The sequence below is a fragment of the Denticeps clupeoides genome, chromosome 10 (genome assembly GCF_900700375.1).
Source record: "Denticeps clupeoides chromosome 10, fDenClu1.1, whole genome shotgun sequence".
In the NCBI taxonomy this organism is placed as follows: domain Eukaryota; kingdom Metazoa; phylum Chordata; class Actinopteri; order Clupeiformes; family Denticipitidae; genus Denticeps; species Denticeps clupeoides.
Genome location: NC_041716.1, coordinates 9,332,541 through 9,350,230, shown reverse-complemented (window position 1 = coordinate 9,350,230; position 17,690 = coordinate 9,332,541). Strand labels below are relative to the sequence as shown.

General features: G+C 41.8%; 2 protein-coding genes across 3 annotated transcripts in view; one reads left to right on the top strand and one right to left on the bottom strand.

Moving 5' to 3' along the window:
- The window catches only part of lama5 (laminin, alpha 5), a 53,880-nt gene extending 44,845 nt beyond the window's left edge, over nt 1–9,035 (top strand). For both annotated transcript variants that reach the window (XM_028993542.1, XM_028993541.1), the window contains exons 62-80: nt 219–358; nt 460–613; nt 1,488–1,621; nt 2,068–2,236; nt 2,660–2,794; nt 3,040–3,188; nt 3,340–3,472; nt 3,574–3,726; nt 3,879–4,009; nt 4,216–4,389; nt 5,328–5,451; nt 5,539–5,693; nt 6,130–6,319; nt 6,407–6,550; nt 6,876–7,035; nt 7,131–7,261; nt 7,339–7,432; nt 7,559–7,678; nt 8,125–9,035. In XM_028993542.1, coding sequence (XP_028849375.1) covers nt 219–358; nt 460–613; nt 1,488–1,621; nt 2,068–2,236; nt 2,660–2,794; nt 3,040–3,188; nt 3,340–3,472; nt 3,574–3,726; nt 3,879–4,009; nt 4,216–4,389; nt 5,328–5,451; nt 5,539–5,693; nt 6,130–6,319; nt 6,407–6,550; nt 6,876–7,035; nt 7,131–7,261; nt 7,339–7,432; nt 7,559–7,678; nt 8,125–8,273 — 2,739 coding nt within the window. In that variant the 3' untranslated portion in view covers nt 8,274–9,035. The remainder of the gene's footprint in view (nt 1–218; nt 359–459; nt 614–1,487; nt 1,622–2,067; nt 2,237–2,659; nt 2,795–3,039; nt 3,189–3,339; nt 3,473–3,573; nt 3,727–3,878; nt 4,010–4,215; nt 4,390–5,327; nt 5,452–5,538; nt 5,694–6,129; nt 6,320–6,406; nt 6,551–6,875; nt 7,036–7,130; nt 7,262–7,338; nt 7,433–7,558; nt 7,679–8,124) is intronic.
- Nucleotides 9,036–9,374: 339 nt separating this feature from the next.
- On the bottom strand, nt 9,375–13,474 carry adrm1 (ADRM1 26S proteasome ubiquitin receptor). The gene is made up of 10 exons (XM_028993540.1): nt 13,330–13,474; nt 12,149–12,392; nt 11,936–12,052; nt 11,052–11,175; nt 10,855–10,941; nt 10,673–10,754; nt 10,274–10,530; nt 9,975–10,132; nt 9,744–9,846; nt 9,375–9,606 (listed from the first exon to the last, which is right to left on the bottom strand). Exons 2-10 carry the CDS (start codon nt 12,356–12,358, stop codon nt 9,509–9,511), a joined length of 1,236 nt encoding a protein of 411 aa, XP_028849373.1. The 5' UTR covers nt 12,359–12,392; nt 13,330–13,474; the 3' UTR covers nt 9,375–9,508.
- Between the last annotated feature and the right edge of the window lie 4,216 nt (nt 13,475–17,690).

Sequence of the window (17,690 nt, the reverse complement as noted above, 5' to 3'; positions counted from 1 at the left end):
GCGGTGTGACTGATGTTTTCTGGTTAAATTGGATTTTTCGAGATACAATTGTTTGCACAGGAATCTTGATGTGAGCTTGTAAAGATATGGGCACACGTATAGAGTAACAATGTTCGTAGCTGGTAGTATTACCGCATCAGTTACAAAAGGACTAGGTTTGAGTGCTGTTATTAACGGTGAAGATGAGTGCAGTGAAATACTGTTCTGTATTCCTGCAGTCCAGTAAGGAGTTCATAGGGATGACACTGGAGGAGAAGAAAATCAAGTGCTACATCAATGTTGGAGGAAGCACAGCAAATGTGCAGATGAATGAAGCCATTGGAACAAGTCCCAGGTTCAACAGCATTGTCCTGCAGAGGTCAGGCATTTACCCTGAACCACGATTTATGGTTTCATTTGATTATAAATGCTGTAATTATCACAATTTAAACCTCTTTTCATGTATGTGTATGTTTGAAGGATCCTACAGTTTGGCGAGTTGAAAATGATAACAATGGATCTGGTCCAGAGAGAATCGAAAAAGAACCTGGTTGCTGACGGCGACTTGGGCCTGCTGAACCTGCAGCCTGAAGACACTGTCTTCTATGTTGGTGGTTACCCCGACAATTTCACGGTTAGTAAGTGTATGTGATGTGGTACCTGCCTGTGTGTGCATTTATGGGTGTGTGTCTGTGCTTTTTCATGAGGAATGTGTGGTTCAGTTCAGTGTTTGTGTTTGTTTGCCTTTGCGTGTCTGTGATGTTCACGGTTTGTTTTCTGGTGAGTGCACCTCATGTGTGTACATTATCAGGCAAAAGTTTGGACGCACATACTCATTTATGGGTCTTGCAATTTTTATATTATAAAACATAACTGAAGAAACATGACAGAAATAAACAGGTTATTTCACACAGCATTTCATCACTCTTAGCTTCTTTCCACCAGCTTAAGTTAGACAACGGGGATGGTTTTCAGCAGTTCTGAATGTTTATGCTGAACACTTTCTTATCATTCACTCATATTAATGAGCATCTCATTGAAGCAGTCATGAAAGTAAAAAGAGGCGACTCTAAAAAAACCTACTTTATATGTAAATGTGTTTATATATTATTATATCTGAAATGTTTCTTGCATTTGGATTTGTAAAATAGCCTCTCTCATAGACTCCTTAACCGCCACAGAGTAGGTGCGTACATGCTGTATATGCTGTTCATTTTTCTGCCTTGTGATATAAGTGTAGGGTGAGATATAACAGGGCAACATTCACAGGTGTGACAGAAATAATGACAAATCAACCAGGTCATTATTATAATAGTATTCAACAAACTAGCCAAAAATATGGAACTGTGTTCACAGACATTGATTTACGTAGTTTTGCCTGAGGGCCCGAAGATCTCGGGTATCCAATAAGGGTTTTCATGCCTTGTGCACAGAGATTTCAACAGATTCTCTGAACAGTCTCTGCAAAGCCTATGATGGGATATTCAAACTTTCTCCCTCACTCTCAGCCTCCCTCTGAGCTCAGCCTGCCTGGCTTCACTGGCTGCATTGAGCTGCAGAGTCTGAATGAAGAGGTAATCAGCCTGTACAACTTTGAGAACACCTTCAACCTCAACACCACTGAGGTCCGTCCTTGTACCCGGTAAGTTCTCCAGCTCCTACATTTACAGCATTATCCAGAGCAGCTTACAATTAAGCTTAAGGTTAAGTGCTCAGGGACACAATGGTAGTGTCCATTGTGGGTTTGACTCTGGAAACCACACTCATACATTTCCTTATATTTAGCCAAAACCTTAGAATAATCCATGCACATATTTTGAAAGGAATGTCTGACATGCAAATATTGTGTAAATTACATATTATGAAAAGTATGACACTTCCCTTTTTTCAACTAAGAAGAACCTTAGTATTCTGAGCCAGTGTAATGAAGAGTATTTAATGCTGTTCTAAAGTTGTAGTGTTTTTCCAGTGGTACCAAGTGTATGGTAGCGATAGACATGACTAGTTAAAGGAAAAGTAAATTCTGAAATAGCTCTAAGAAAATTAAAGTGTTTTGTGTGTGTTTGTGTGTGCGCCTTGTGATGACAGCGAGAGGCCAGTGCGAGTGTCGGCCTGGTTAAGCGAAGCAGCAGCCCATTTTGACGGCACCGGATATGCTGAGATTGCTCTAAAGAGCAGCCAGCGGCCAACCAAAATCTTCGATCAGGACATCAGACTGCTTTCTCAGAATGGCATCATACTGCTCCTGTCTAAAGAGGTCAGACTCCCGCTACCGCCACAAACAGCCAGTTATCATCGGTCAAAGGCTCTAAATTTTCCGTGGGTGTGAGTGTGAATCAGGGTGTGTGTGCACCCAGGGTGTGTTCCTGTCACGTTACAGACGCCCCGGAATGTTAAAGCTAACACATATCAAAATAGTTTTTACAGTGATTCACATTATGACATCACATTATCACATTATTACTGCACCTCATGTAATTCTGAAATGTCATATTTATGAATGATAATGTTCTAATCACAATGAATTACATATTAATTAACCCCACGCAAGGTTTATGTTACTTTTGCGTGCCCTTGAATACTTCAAAGGAATGTCTGTATCATTAATAAATGTATGTTTTTTTTAAGACATGAGCCATTTGATGGGAATACATTTGAACCCTGACATTTGGTCCCACAGGAGAAGTTCATTTGTGTAGCTGTAGTTAACGGACGCCTCAAGCTCTTCCACAACGTAGATGGGAAGCTTGTTGAAGCTAAGACCACAGACAAGTCTCCCGAAGAGCCTATGGTCAGCAATGCAGAGCCACAAACTGTGAGTGTGTTTTATTCTGTCAGCACCATAAATAACTGGGACTAAAACAAAATTGGATTTTACTTTTATTTGTTGGTTTATAACGTTTTAGTTATTTATGTATTGTGTTTTTCTACTTTGCATAAGAAAGTATGCTGAAATCCATTCAGCACCATCAATTTGTTTGGTGCTTGTTTTTTGTGTACAGTGCTTGTAAGTGATGTGTGTGCGATGTGTGATGTGTGTGTGTGTGTGTGTGTTTTCAGATTTTGCTGGTCTTGATGTCCAACAACATCCGTGTTGTACTGAAATCTGTTGTAGTCCTGGTGGTGTACAACGAGCCTATAAATGCTCTCCCAGAGTTTGAAGGGTCATACTTCCTGGGAGGTGTGCCTGAGGACAGGATGCCAGAGAGGTGACTGATTTTCAAACTTCATTCAATTTATTTGGTGGAATGATCTTATATCCATGCCATTTGTTTGACTGAAAATTTTCTTACAAAAGCGGAAAGAGACTGTTTGTAATTCCAGTTTTTCTATGTGTTTGTGTACCTGCTTTATTTGCAGCCTCAAGCGCTTTTTCGTGGGGTCGGGGTCCGTTAGAGGCTGCTTTAAGAGAGTGCAGTGCCTAGGAGTTGATGTTGACCTGAGATCCTCAAACAGCACGGGTTTGAGTTACAGTTGTCCTGATGATCTCCTGGTACAGACACTCCGGCTTTTTTATGGCTTAAGCACATGTAGAGCTTTGTTCATTTATTTCATATTAATATCTTCCTCATTTTCTCCGATGCCTATCAACAGAGACTCCGTGAGGCATACTTCTCAGGCCAGAGTTTTGTTAGTATGAAGCTGTCAGATCTTCCTAGCCACCCCGATGTCACTGATAATTTCTATGCTGGCATTGGTTTCCGGACATCAAACAAGAATGGGCTCATATTGCAACACCCAACCCCGGTATGGCCTTTTTATGATTGATACAGTCGAGATTAACTGGAAACCTTTCATGCAAATGAGCAAAAATATTCTCTCCTATTGTCCATTTAAACGCAATATTGTGCATTTATTGTGCATAGTTTTTGGATATTTCATTTGTACTGTTGCCGCAGGGTGGCATATGTGATGTGTCCCTGAATGACGGCCATGTGGTTGTACAAGCACATGACAATCAGGTGACAAGTATGAACACCTACAATGATGACATCAGCCACTATGTGGCGCTGTACAGCAACAGCAGTGGGTGAGAAATGCATATTATTATAAACAGTTTAACAAAAAAAAATGTTATCATTATATATAGTACCCTAGGCAATATGTTTGTCTGACGAATGTGAAATTGTAGAATATTTAAATTTGAAATGGAAAATCAATGTCTAAATGCTGTTAAAAAACACTATTGATTTATGTCATAGCCCATATATCTAGCACATTGCATTATTGTTCCAGGTTGTTTGTCTATCTGGATGACGTTTTGGAAACTGGAAATACATTAGTGGATGACAGCTTGACCAGTGGTAGGGGTGACATGGGAGATGACACAGTATACCTGGGTGGCAGAGACGATCAGGCCCAAAAGGCTACAAACATCACGGGCTGCATCAGCAACTACTTCATTAAAACGTAAGTATAGACACAACATCTTATAAGGTAATATTACTAAGTACATTTTATTTAACGCCTTTCACAAATACAAGGTCACTTTATGTACAGGCGGTAGAGAGAAAAAAAAGGGAAGACAAAAGTTCGTTGAACATAAAAGTAGTGTATGGAGATGGGAGAGGGGCAAGGCTTTGAGTAAGCAGAGTCCTTTGGGTGGGTGAGGAGTTCTGAACATACTGTAGCTTCTGCATAGATTTTGCAGAGAGGTCAATGAAGAGAGAACTACTGTAATCAGTACTAGTGTCACAAACAAATACAAAATGTATAAATACATTATAATTTTTCTTAGTCTAGCACCCAACACTCTCCGAGCATGTTCTTCAATGACAAGTCTAAGCCTTATCAGGGCTCTTAGTTTGTATACTTGATATTCTATAGAAATCGAACGAGAATTGCTGGTGTCTTCCCATTGTAAGTCGCTTTGGATAAAAGCGTCTGCCAAATAAAGTAAAGTAAAGTAAAGTAAAGTACTAGACATTATGAAACAATGAACTGGAGTTGGACTTTTAGGAATTGGAAATTTCATCTTCAGAGGGCATTGTGACATGCATGTTTGTTTCTCTAAAATAAAAATACGAACTTTTTAGTACATTATCGACAGTAACACTCTAAGAGATTTCAATGATTGATTAAAGGGCAGATGATTAAGTGTAAAATAAAAAAAATATTTTTTTTTTGGTAGGCCTGACAAAAAATGGTTGATTCAAAAGTAATTTTTCCTCCTGAATATGCTAAATCACTTAATGAATGTCCTTTTCCTTACAATCAGTAGTTACAGGGACAGTCTCCCCCTGGAGACACTCAGGGTTAAGTGTCTTCATGGTAGTTATGAGCTGTATCTCCACATGGTTGAGGGGCAACCATTAGGCTGTAACCTGGAATTGTATCTGTACATCCAGGGACCAGGAGGACAAGGCCCAGGAAGTGGTGGATTTGATGAAGGCTGAACAGAAAGAGAACATCAACCTAAAATGTCCTGCAGTCAGAAAGCCTCTGCAGATCCTGGCCTCTCCAGAGCGACCCGTAAGATGACCGCATTGGAGGTCTGTCACAAGGTCAACATTCACACATTTCTAACCATCGCTGTCGTTACTCTTGTTATGTGTGTAGTCTAAACTCAGGAGGTTCGAGGCGGGTTTACAGAGCTTTGCTGCCCCTGAGGCCTGCCAGCAGGAGCTCTCCACCCAGGTACCCGATGCCTGGCAGTTCAGCGGCTCAACAAACAGCCGGCTGCGCTTTGACACACTTCCTCCCTTCGGCCGGACGTAAGTCATCCCACACACCCAGAGGCTCCTGTTTGTAGCTGACAGGGACATTTATGCAAGAAATCAGGATTTTGTCACTTATTTTGCACTCCACATTGTATACTTCACCACAATTATTTACTTTGATTAAAGTGAAGTAGCACGGTGCATAAAACGCTTCACTTCTGGTTCATCCTTTCTTATGAATTAGCATCTCACACAACCAAATGGAACCGGTTTAAAATAAATTATTCCTCTACTGGTATTACTACTATATGAGCAAAGCACCGTCCCCACACTCTGCTCCCCAGGCGCCTTTCATGGCTGTCCACTGTGCCTTTCAAGGCGATGGGTTAAAAGCAGACAACCCAATTCACTGTGTACACCATGTGCTGTGCTATGCACTGTATCACAATGACAAAAACAATCACTATTACTTTATTTCCACACATTATAGGCCACACATCTCTATGGGGGTGCGTCTGAACTCTTCTGATGGCCTGATCTTCTATGCTGGTGGGGAGAAGGGTGGAGCAACCATGGCCTTATTAGTGAGCGAAGGACACCTGCACGTCCACTTCAATGGGGGTAAAAGGAAGACCACCATCCGTTCTCGCAATAGATACAGCGACGGCAAGTGGCACACGGTGAGTTCTTCCGGTTTCACGCCGGTTTGGAGACCCTCATAGATATTCATGTTTTTAGTTTTAATCTCCTGCTGTGGTCTGGTTCAGGTGTTTGTGAAGAGAGAAAGGGACGAGGTCAGCCTTATTGTGGATGGCATCAACTCCCAAAAAAAGAAGGTGTCTGGGGGGCTCAAGAACATTCTAGGCTCACCTCTCTATGTTGGAGGTCTTCCCCCGGAGCTCTCTCCTTCGGTAAATAGAACCCTGTGCTGAACAAATAATTAAAATAATTTGTAAACCATAAGGGGTTCGACAAGTTTCACCTACCCCATTAACTGTGGTAAAATTCTGACAGAACTGGGAGACCTGAAGTGGCTGTACCTTTTCATTTATAGCAGAACTGAAAATGTTCAATAAACCTTGCAACATATCATGAAAAGCAACATAAAATGTCTTCTTGTGTGTGTGAAAGATAAAGACTAATGGTCTGTCATTGCTGAGAAATCATATTTTTTATGTATTCATCTGAATGTTTAAATATCAGATGAATCCACAGCATATGGTTTTGAATTGACAGTTCCTGGACCCTACTGGCTTTGTGGGCTGTGTGAGGGAACTGAAGCTGAATGAAGTAGCCCTGGATAGCCCCTCCCACAACACGGGGGTGACACCCTGCCACCTGGATCCCTTGCAGCCAGGCGTCTATTTCTCCGGCCAAGGGGGCCACCTAATGATCGGTGACTCTGTCTGAAGACATCATAACATGATTTGGAATTGAAATTGGTTCTTTAGAAATAATGTTCAACAAAACCCCAATTATCTATGTGTGCAGATGAGTCACTGGTGCTTGGGCAGGACTTCGAGCTCCAGTTGGAAGTCCGGTCAGTGTCCAACTCTGGAATTCTGCTTTATTCTGGTGGAAACAAGGGCCAACAACTCAGTCTCTACCTCAACCAAGGAGAGGTACGATCTATTCATGGGTTATTCATGGGCGGTGTGTTAACATCATGCGTTGATCATGCATGTTGTTCTTCTGGTAGGTGACAGTGTTGTTCAACAGCAAACACAATGGTTCCTCGGTCACCCTCTCTCCTGAGGAACCGCTCTGTGATGGAACATGGCACATGATCAGGAGTGAGTAAAGACATTAATCATTAACGTCAATCCTAATCCAGGGTTGGTACCAGTAATCACACGATGTGATGGGAGAACAAGCTCAATGTAATCAGCGTTTGCTCTGCACATTTCTTGACCGTGTAGTTGTGAAGAAGAGTAACGTGATCCAACTACATGTGGCTGCTGCTAGTACACATGGAATCACACCCCAACAGAGCCATAGCTCACGGGCCAAAAGCGCTGTCTACCTCGGCAACATTCCAGGTGGGTGCCTTGTTATGTGCTTCATGCCTCATTGTATTTTTACTGTATGTATCTGATCTATTACACTGATGTGAAATTCATCCTAGCCAGAGACAATCCCTACATAAAGATGTAGATGGTCCGTAAAGGAACTGTACGGATGCATTATATTTAGTCTTAGGAATTCAGCAGCCTTCTTGTTTGCTTGTATCAGTTTTCATCAACGGCATTTATCAGACACCCTTATCCAGAGCTAGATACAGGGACAGTCAGGACACAATGGTAGTAAGTGGGGTTTGAACCTGGGAAGTCTGTTCCATAGGCGCGTGTGTTACCCACTACCACCCATCAAAACACCTGACAAGGATCCAGCTCCCAGCAGATGCCCCCCGCCACCAAATGTGGAGCTGTTCATTTAATCACTACTGTCCAGGCTTCTAATATGTTTTAACAAACTTTATTTGCAGACACAGTACACGTCACTGGCCTCCCATCTGATGTCGGCTCCTTCCAAGGTTGCGTGAGAAGAGCGCTCCTGAACCACAGACACATCACGCTGTCCAAACCCTTGGCGGTGTACGGAGCCGTGGGCACACAAGGGTGCCCAGCACTGTAAACGCCGGGGTTAACGGCCAGTTACTCTCATATGCCTCAGTGACTCAATCAAGGGTGGTGGGCTTACATACGAACCAGTTAATTTAAAACATATTTATGTTTTTTTTTTTTTAAAACAAATGTATATTTTCTGATATTTTTCTGCAAATATAATGAGCCCTATGAAAAGAGGTGGAACATCTAGGGCCTCATTTATAATTTAGAACTTGTGGGTTTTTTTTAATTGAAAGAATTTCAAACACTTGAATATTGTTTATATATATATATATATAAAGTCATGAAAGTTATGCACACAAGCTATCGCCAGGAAACCATTCACACTTCCGGTTTCAACTGTTTTGATATATTTTCAGATGGAATTTGTATTTTATAAATGAGGCCCCTGGTTCAAGTACTGTAAACTACAAGCCATCCAAGACACATCACTTTAAATGCAGTTTTATCTGATTTTTTACTGAATGTTATGAAAAATGTCAATGAATTGGGCCTTTTTGTCTGTGTGTGTAACACATAGGTTCAGGTCCGATTTTGCTCTAGCATGTTTGTGTGCCACTCAAGACAATGAGTGAAGAGGTTCTTAGTTAAAACCAGGGTCCAATTCAACCATGCAGGACTTTCTTCTAGAGGTGTGATAACTACAACCGGCTCACTGTTTGCATGAAGCTCTACACTAATTAATTCTATATTTTTTTAAATATTGTTCACGTTTGTCTCCCCTAAAAGAACTATATTTTAAGATTACAATAAACAATTTCATAACATCTTTGACTTGTTTTTCCTCACTTTATTGCCATTATGTACAAAATGGGATAAAAATAAAAAAAAAAGACAGGAAAACGGCCTCAGTGCCACTAGCTACAGAACACAAGCTGGTTCCTCAAGACCTCCAAACAGAAGACAAATACTTATATGGAACTGTCCCAAGTAGACGTCCCTCATTAAGTGTACATTAGGGATTGCCTGTTAATGGATAATTTTTTTTTTTTTTTTGCATAGTCGGTCAGTATTTGAAATTTCGATATCAAGTTTTTTTTTTCCCCAGGAGGTCGGAGTTGCATAACCAACATGGTGAGTGGTTCATGATTACTGAAGGTATGAGACACATGATTTAAGAGGTTTATTGTGCGGTTAACAAGAAATTACAGAACACAGAAAGTAAGGACAGACAGTCTGGTCTGGAATGAGCTCACGGTCTGCACAGTGTTAACAAAACATCAGAGACCGACGAAACTTTCTCTAATCCAAACTCATGTCCTCATCATCATCCTTCTTGTCACCAGAGCTGTCTGTCTTCCCATCTGCTCCCTCCATGGCTTTGGCAAAAGCTTCAACATCTTCAGGAATACATAGTTAAATAATGAGTTTGGTTAGTGCCAAGTACAACGAGCACATGTGTGTGATGGTTTGAGTATTTTGCTTATTTTTGTGCCAGGTTTTGTTTTAATGCCATAAATTAGTTTTAGTGCGTTACCTCCTTTATTAGCAGCATCTACTGCTTCAGACGGCAGGCCAAACTGGTTCATAAGTGGGCCAAGCTGTCCAGATGCAAGAGCGCTGCTAAACATGCTCATGGCCTGGACAGGGAGGGAAAAAAAATTGTATGGAACATTTACCTGCGAAAACGACTAGAATCCTAAGCCTACACGTGGGCCAGCAGGCATGAGGTTCCGTATACATCAGGCTTGTGATGATCTTGCTATACCTGCTGGAACTGCGGGGAGGTCAGGGTGTTCTGGATCTCATCGGCACTCTGAGGTAAGGACTCTCCCGAAGGCAGGTAGGGGAGGAGCCTTTCCTGAACTTCAGGATTGGCCAGGATGGGTGCCATGACCTCTGGGGTCAAAACACTGGCCAAGTCAACTGTAGGAAAATGCGGAAACATTACGTAATCAGAACAGGTCCACTGCTCACCAAGGGTGATGGTTAAAAGCAGACAATCACTTCCCTTTTTTTTTTGTTTTTTAAATGACACTTGAATTACAGCAACTGTACTCCGCTCACCTCCCTGGCCTGAAGCGGCCATACTAGGAACGTTCATGGTGGCCAGGATGCTCTGCAGATCACTGAGCTGGATGGGTTGGGTGGGGCTGGACACATTTGCTGAAGGAATCTGAGAGGCCGGAGTGGTGGGGGTGACCGCGGGGGAGATGGTAGAGGCGGCCGCAGGGGTGACCGGTGTGGTGGGAGCCGGAGCCGAGCTCATACGGGTTCCACCTGATCCTGAGGACGGGGTGACTGCAGCAGACTGGCTACGGGAACTGGGGGTTGAGGAAAGTAGAAGATATGTAAGAAGTATGTCCTTATTTTTCACAATGAACGTGTTAGAGCAACAACTGCAAATCACTAATTAAAGGAGGGGTTAAGAATTTAACATGACGTAGTAATACGACTATGAATTACCTAGAGGATGAGCTACTAGTGGCAGGTCCTCCACTTCCCAAAAGACTGGCCAGACCTGGTCCTGCTAGAGCTCCCAGCCCACCTTACAAAACACACACACACACACACACACACACTTTGCAAATTGCTACTCAACCACATGCATTCAATTAAAATAGTGAACACAATTCATGCAAACTTACCAAGTCCTCCAAGTCCAGTTGGTCCAATTAGCTGCATGAGCTGGTTATGGCTCATATTACCCAAGAGGTTTTGCAAGCCACCTTCTCCTGAAAAAAGCAAAACGAGCAAAGACTTGACACCTATTTTCAGAAGTTGGCGTTGTCATGCTGGAGATTTTATTATAAGTTAATCAGGCAGCCATGCTTCACCAACTCACCGCCAAGAGCAGAGAGGTCGTGGCCACTGCTGCCACCGCTGCCAAGGGCCCCAGGCAAAGGGGGGTTGTTCAGGTACTCATTCACTTTGCGGCAGTATTCATCATCCTTATCAGTTTTTGGCTCCTGTCAGAGAAATGTAGTTGGCATGACGATGAAAATTCATGATCACAGTAATTATGAACACAATCGTAATGTAATATTACTGTTATTGTATAGGTGAATCCGGGCATGTGTGTCTGATGCAGGTAGGGCCGTGCAATATGGCAGAAAATTCATATTACGATATAAATTGTACCAGAGATGGTAGACTGTATATATTGCGGTATATAATCTGGTCTGTAAATTTAAACATAACTGGTTTTGAAAGGGTAATGTGTCCATAGCAAAGGCACTGCAGCAGGAAGTTGCATAATAATTTACAAATACATCAGCATATAGCATAACCGTGTACAAGATAAAACAATATCTGGGCAATTCTACTGAAAGTCTTAAGGTCTAATCAAAATCTCTCTCCTGTTGGCCAAATTTATATCACATACTCGTTTATACCACACAGCCCTAGTTCCAGGTACGTATTATAATGGCTGTATAACTTTCCTCTAACTAACGCTACATTACTGCTTATTCTTTATTGGGGTCACGTCTGCTGAAGCCCATCTTGGTTCTCAGGGCACACAGGCACATGAGATTCACTATTATAGTAGGCAGGCCTTTTGATAGTGAGAGGATGTCAGCAGCAATGCAGGGAGAGGGGTGCAAAAAGGCTGCAGTCAAACTCACAACTTTGGTGGCCTGAAGCCACAGTGAAAGGTTGCCACACCACCACGTGACCCCAATGAGTTATAAATTGGCTAAAACGTAGAACACCAAAAACTTCTCCAACCTGCATCCAGAAGAACAACCGTTTGGAGCTGGCCTTGAACTTGAGCACGTACACCCGTCCTGAAGTGCACTGGTTCACCCTCTTGAACTCGCAGTCATCCGGAAAAATGATGAGATCCTACCAAGAAAAAAAAAAAGCATTTATTTGTGACAAATGCATGTGGTAACGTCCAACCATCACAGAACTGAAATGAAAATGCAAGCAATCTCTTACATCTTCCACATTCCCATTTGTCCTGTCCTTCCAGCAGAAATGGATAAGAGAGTCATCTGTCTGCTGGATGTAAACCATCCCCTTGCGCTTGTCTGGGGTCACCGTGCTGCCCTTCAGTGTCATCTTGCCAGCCCGAAACTCCACCAGGTATTTGCTGGAAGAGCTACGTGAGCCTGAGGCCAGGCTGGGAAAGAGGGCTCCTGAAGACATCCTGGTCTCTTTTGCAGGCTGCTGTATTCAAGAACTGAGAAAATTTAATAAAAACAATTAAAAGGCAACAATAAGTGGTGCAAATTAGACCCATAACATAATATTTACATTATTTATCAGACACCCTTATCCAGAGCGACTTACAATCAGTAGTTACAGGGACAGTCCCCTCCTGGAGCAACTTAGGGTTAAGTGTCTTGCTCAGGGACACAATGGTATTAAGTGGGATTTGAACCTGGGTCTTCTGGTTCATAGGCGAGTGTGTTACCCACTAGGCTACTACCTCCCTAATTCACTAATATGAATTTATTGAAGAAAAGCCTATTATGCTGTATATTTATTTCACTAACAATTCAAGATTTCTGTTTCCTTAAGTGGTGAAAACAGGATTGTAATGACAATAATGACAATTTTGCAATGCTTCTTTCACCACGACATGTATAATAATTTAGATGTACATTATACGTGTGCACCATCACAGCCTCAGTATCACCACATACGTCACAAGGACATCCGGGCAATTGCCAATACTTATATATACGCTGTCGGTTAAAAAAAAAACTTAATTATTGAAAAAATCTAAGGTTTACATCAGATAATTTAGATTATTTAAACATTTAAAGATACCACAATAGTCTCACCACAGACAAGGGGAAACCACGACGACGGCTAAATCCCTGGAGTAAAACGGCGTCCTTCGAACAACCGGATACCACAGCCTGAGTAGCTGGTTTACCCGAGGGACCCTCCGCGAGTAATAAATATTTAAAACCAGAGCTGGTACCCAGCCTGCTGGTGCCCGTGGTGGAAGCGGCTCTGCCACGTTAGCTGCCCGGCTAGCGCTGGCTGCCAAAGCGGCCACACGCTCCGCCAAAGCAAGAAAGGCGACCGAAAGGTGTTTATTATGCGACCGGCGACAAAACGGCACAGCGACGCATGCAAGAAGAGGAAGGGCTGGAATGTTCTAGTACCGTTCTTGCTTCTCAACGACGGACTGTTCCTGTTCTTCACCGTTTCACCCTCTGCAAGTACCGATTTAGACACTTCCTGACCCTCGGCCTAACAGTTCGTTCGATTGGCTGCAGCTTCTGAAAGCGCTCTCCTTATTGGCTGATGCCTTTCCCGTCTTCCGGTTGCAGCGTCCCAGGTGTTTGCTGTGTCATGCAGCGGTGGGAGTCAACACGACCAGTGAACATCTTTTTATTTCAAAGCTTACATGTTTCAATTCGAAAGAGGAACTCTCACCTCACAAAATCAGTACTTTACATCGTCACGCTGAGTATGTATTAAGCACTATAAAATAAAACCAATTTCACAAAGATACTCCATCATTCCTCCATCGTCCCATTCACCAGCATGCATTTTACAGAGCAGCAATAGTCACCACACATTTCACCCATTCAACCAATACAACCACATTTAACGTCCTTCCACTCACCCTCCTATCTCCACTCCTCTTTTTCACCCATCCATCCATCCATCCATCCATCCATCCATCCATCCATCCATCCTTTAATTTAACTGCATGCATTTTACAGAGAAGGCTGGACAGGTTAAAATGATGGCGCACCCATGCCAACATGTGGAAAACGATTTGGATGCATCAATAAAAAACGTTTTATATACCCCTTATGACATGTAGTAAAGAAAGAATACACAGTGTTCGCCGCATGTAACCGATGATAAATCGTGAACTTGTTTATTTGAAAATGTAGTTTTTAGAAATGTATAAATGGTTGACAGAAACATCTTGCTGTCTGGTTTGTTTCCAAAACTGTAAAAAAAACAACCAACACGGTCTTCAGTTATATACACAGCTAACCACTGTTCACCCGGTTGGTCCGAACTGCGTGTGTTGATTATCACAGATGCTGGTAATATTAGCACAGGCCTTTTGGGTAAATGGTCGGACGGTAGGACGCCTAAAAAACATGTGTTTGTGGAGATTTTGTCCATAATATTTAATAGTTGGACGGTGTTCATGACTTCAGTAGTGGTTCACAAGAATCTGTGTGATTGGACACTTCGATTATGCTATCAAATATAGCATAGACTATCAAATTAATAGCGTTTCGAAGCGGTTGTCTAAAACACATTTCCAACCTGATGTTCCCTGATCTAATTAATAACGTGCGTTGGCTGCATTCCTTGTCCGGCGTGAGGTTAAAAGCATAGAGTGTGTATCCATTCAAGAAATCTTCTCTGTCGATAGACAAGGCCCTGTTTTTTACATGTCTGCCGGTTGATAAGGCCAACTGGTAAAACTCTCATATGGCAGAACCTTCTATGTACTGTGGTTGAAACGGCTTGGCCGGGAATTGTTGTCCGTCCACATATACTGCTGGGAATTCAGGATAAAATCCTGAAAATGAATCATTATCAACCATCCCAAGCACAATGGCCTTTGGTAGCGTCCCCAAAAACAGGTTTTCCTGATTAGCGACACGTGTCCCGGTGGGCACTGAGACATTTTTTAAGGAGATAACAACTCCACAACATTACTAGCATTGGTGAAGGCTGCCCTTTTTTTCAACCCCTTTTTTTGCTCCAGTCGGATTTGTGGCATCCATATGACCCGGAGTATCCTTAGGCCTGCAGAGAAAAGTGTCTCCAGGGTGTGGCGATCACAATTTATCAGACACTCTATGATGCTTCTGTACGGGTATGTGCTTGAACTCTGTGAGATCAGCCCATCCCACAGGGATACGTTGACCTGTGAAAGTATTGTAGCTCCAGGATAATTAATCAACCCGACTGTTGCACCATCATCTATGTCTGCGCCATCCGGTTTAGTGATCTTGAGCCTTGTGTATAAAAGCGTATTGTTTAACATAATCTTCACCATTTCCAGCTATGAAAAACTCCAGGGGTTCGGAGTCAGCCAATGCCGAAACAGGCAGTACTTCAATGTATGTACTTTTTTCTATAGAAAGCTGCATCATAGGGACTGTGAACAAATCCAGCTCGGACTTGACGCATTCAACGGCATGACTAAAAGATGGTTTTTAAATTTCTTTTAGCCTGATGCTGTTTTTCTTCCCATGTGTGATGCGTGTTACACCCGGTGGTTTGTGCCCAGATCTCCTTTCCATTACGTTGGTTTCCATTACGTAGGTCTCATGAAGTTGCTTACAACTTCGGTGACAATGTTTTTAGTGGCCGATTTTAGATGGGGCTTTGCTATAGTGAAACCTTTTTTCAATAGCGGTAGCGGCATTCGAAAAAGACCTCGAAAGATACCACCAAGCCCTGCACCGTACATAGAAGGCGCGCCGTAAAAAACAGGGATCCCACCGCCCGCTTGGTTTTGATAATACGCCACATAATGATGCGGGTCTATCGTGTATGGGTTAAAGGCCTTCATAGTTTCTAAAATTTCACTCAAGTTTTTCTCCAAGTTTCACAATCTTTGACATTGTTTCTTGGGTCTGAAGTGTAGTTTTGTAACCACCTTGCCGTATTTAAATGGTATGGCACAATTCTGATCTGATTTCACTTCTACAGCTATATCTCTGATGTGTGATTTCGAAGCACGTACGTAGTGTGCTCTGACAAACTCTTTGTTTTTTCCGGTTATATGTATGCATCGTAGAAGGGGTACAAAATAGTCACCCACCGCCTGATATTCTATAAAATCTGTATAGACAAAAAGGCTGTATTTGCCGCCTTACAGGTCGGCGGGGTATGTTGCATATGATCGCCCCCAACGGATCCACGGTATACCTGATATCACAGGTTTGAATCGACACAAACCTTAGTCATCATAACCAAATGTAACGCTGCGTGTCTTTGTGTGGCTGTTGATCACTTTGACTATTTCCATGATACTTGTGTATTAACCCACACGTATAATACCCGTTCTCTGCCCTGTTATATTTTTGGTCAAAAAGATGATTTTTGTCATCCTCTCCAGAAGTCACCAATGTTCTCAGGTACTGGAATTCAATCAGCGCCACTTCCCAATTGCCCTTTAATACGATAGGCCTTGCAAGTTTGGTCCTATACTTGGAAATGGTGTTATCAGGATATACGCTCTGTGAAGTATTACTCGACGGGGTTACATAAAAACCCTCGTCGCCCATGGTGTTGTTTTATCGTGAATGAAAGACTGATTCTGGAACAACCATTTTTAAAAACAATTTAAACATCTACTATGTCTTTTTCATCAAACCAAGAGTTGAATTTTGCAGGCCACCCCAACCACTTCACAAAGACCATACGTCTTTTCCCCACGTTCTTCCTTTCCAAAATTTTCTCAACTTAAAACGGTTTATTACTGATTTGTTTGGTCATTTGCAATTCTTCTTCATAAAAGGTACCGTCTATTATATCACCATCATAATCTTTAAATTTGTAGACCGGTGGATTACGCAGGATACAAGCTGATATAGTAAAGAATTCCTCTGCGTGGTTTTGTTCATTTCCTTTTGTGAACGCACCTCTCGCTTTAGAAATTCTTTTAGAAATTCTGGGGTGTGGCTCTCTTAAGAATATGCCAATATAAATGCTATTCAGACCCCTGATCAACCTAGCATTATCAATACTTTTTGTTTAGAGTATTTTTCTTTAACAAAACACAAGTGGGAATGGCTATGGAATCCGGCCACGTAGTGAAAAATGGCAACACAACCTAAAACATCTATTTTATATCCAGCAGTTCCTATACACTACTGTATGTAGTACATCTTTCTTAAAATGTAGCTGTTTTTGAGAACATTTGTATTATTTTCTTATTTAAAAGAATCCATTCAAATGATTTATTAAATAATCACCTTTCCAGGACGGAAAAAAAGTTAAATTGAACTGCCTCAAAAGTAAGCTGCTGGCTGAACTGGGCCACTGCGTGTTCTATTGTCTTTCACTAAGCAAAAGGGAAGAAAACATACCATTGGAGAATGACTCCAAAAATAGTTCAATGGGTTAAGCAAACCTAATTTTGTGTTTCAGCATTCCAGTTAAAAAAATTATTTTATGTTTTCCACTTTGCATCACAGACAGTGGTTACATAATATGGTTGAGATAAAATGATTCTACTAAATTACATCCAGTTATGTAATGTTTCAGAAGGCATGTACTGGAAATAAAAGAATTTGACTGTTTAGAAGATCATTTAAAATAAGTATAAGATAAGAAGAACTTTATTTATCTCGAGGGAAATTATTTTGACAACAGCATGCTCAATGCAGAGGAACAAGAGGAAAAAATTATATTTACAAAAAATAGTACAACTATCCAAAATAGCGTTAGGCTCAATAACAATAATGATATTACTAGATCCAGTGAAATGCCCAAGATATTGCTAAGTGACATAATGATTATGCCATGGGTACAA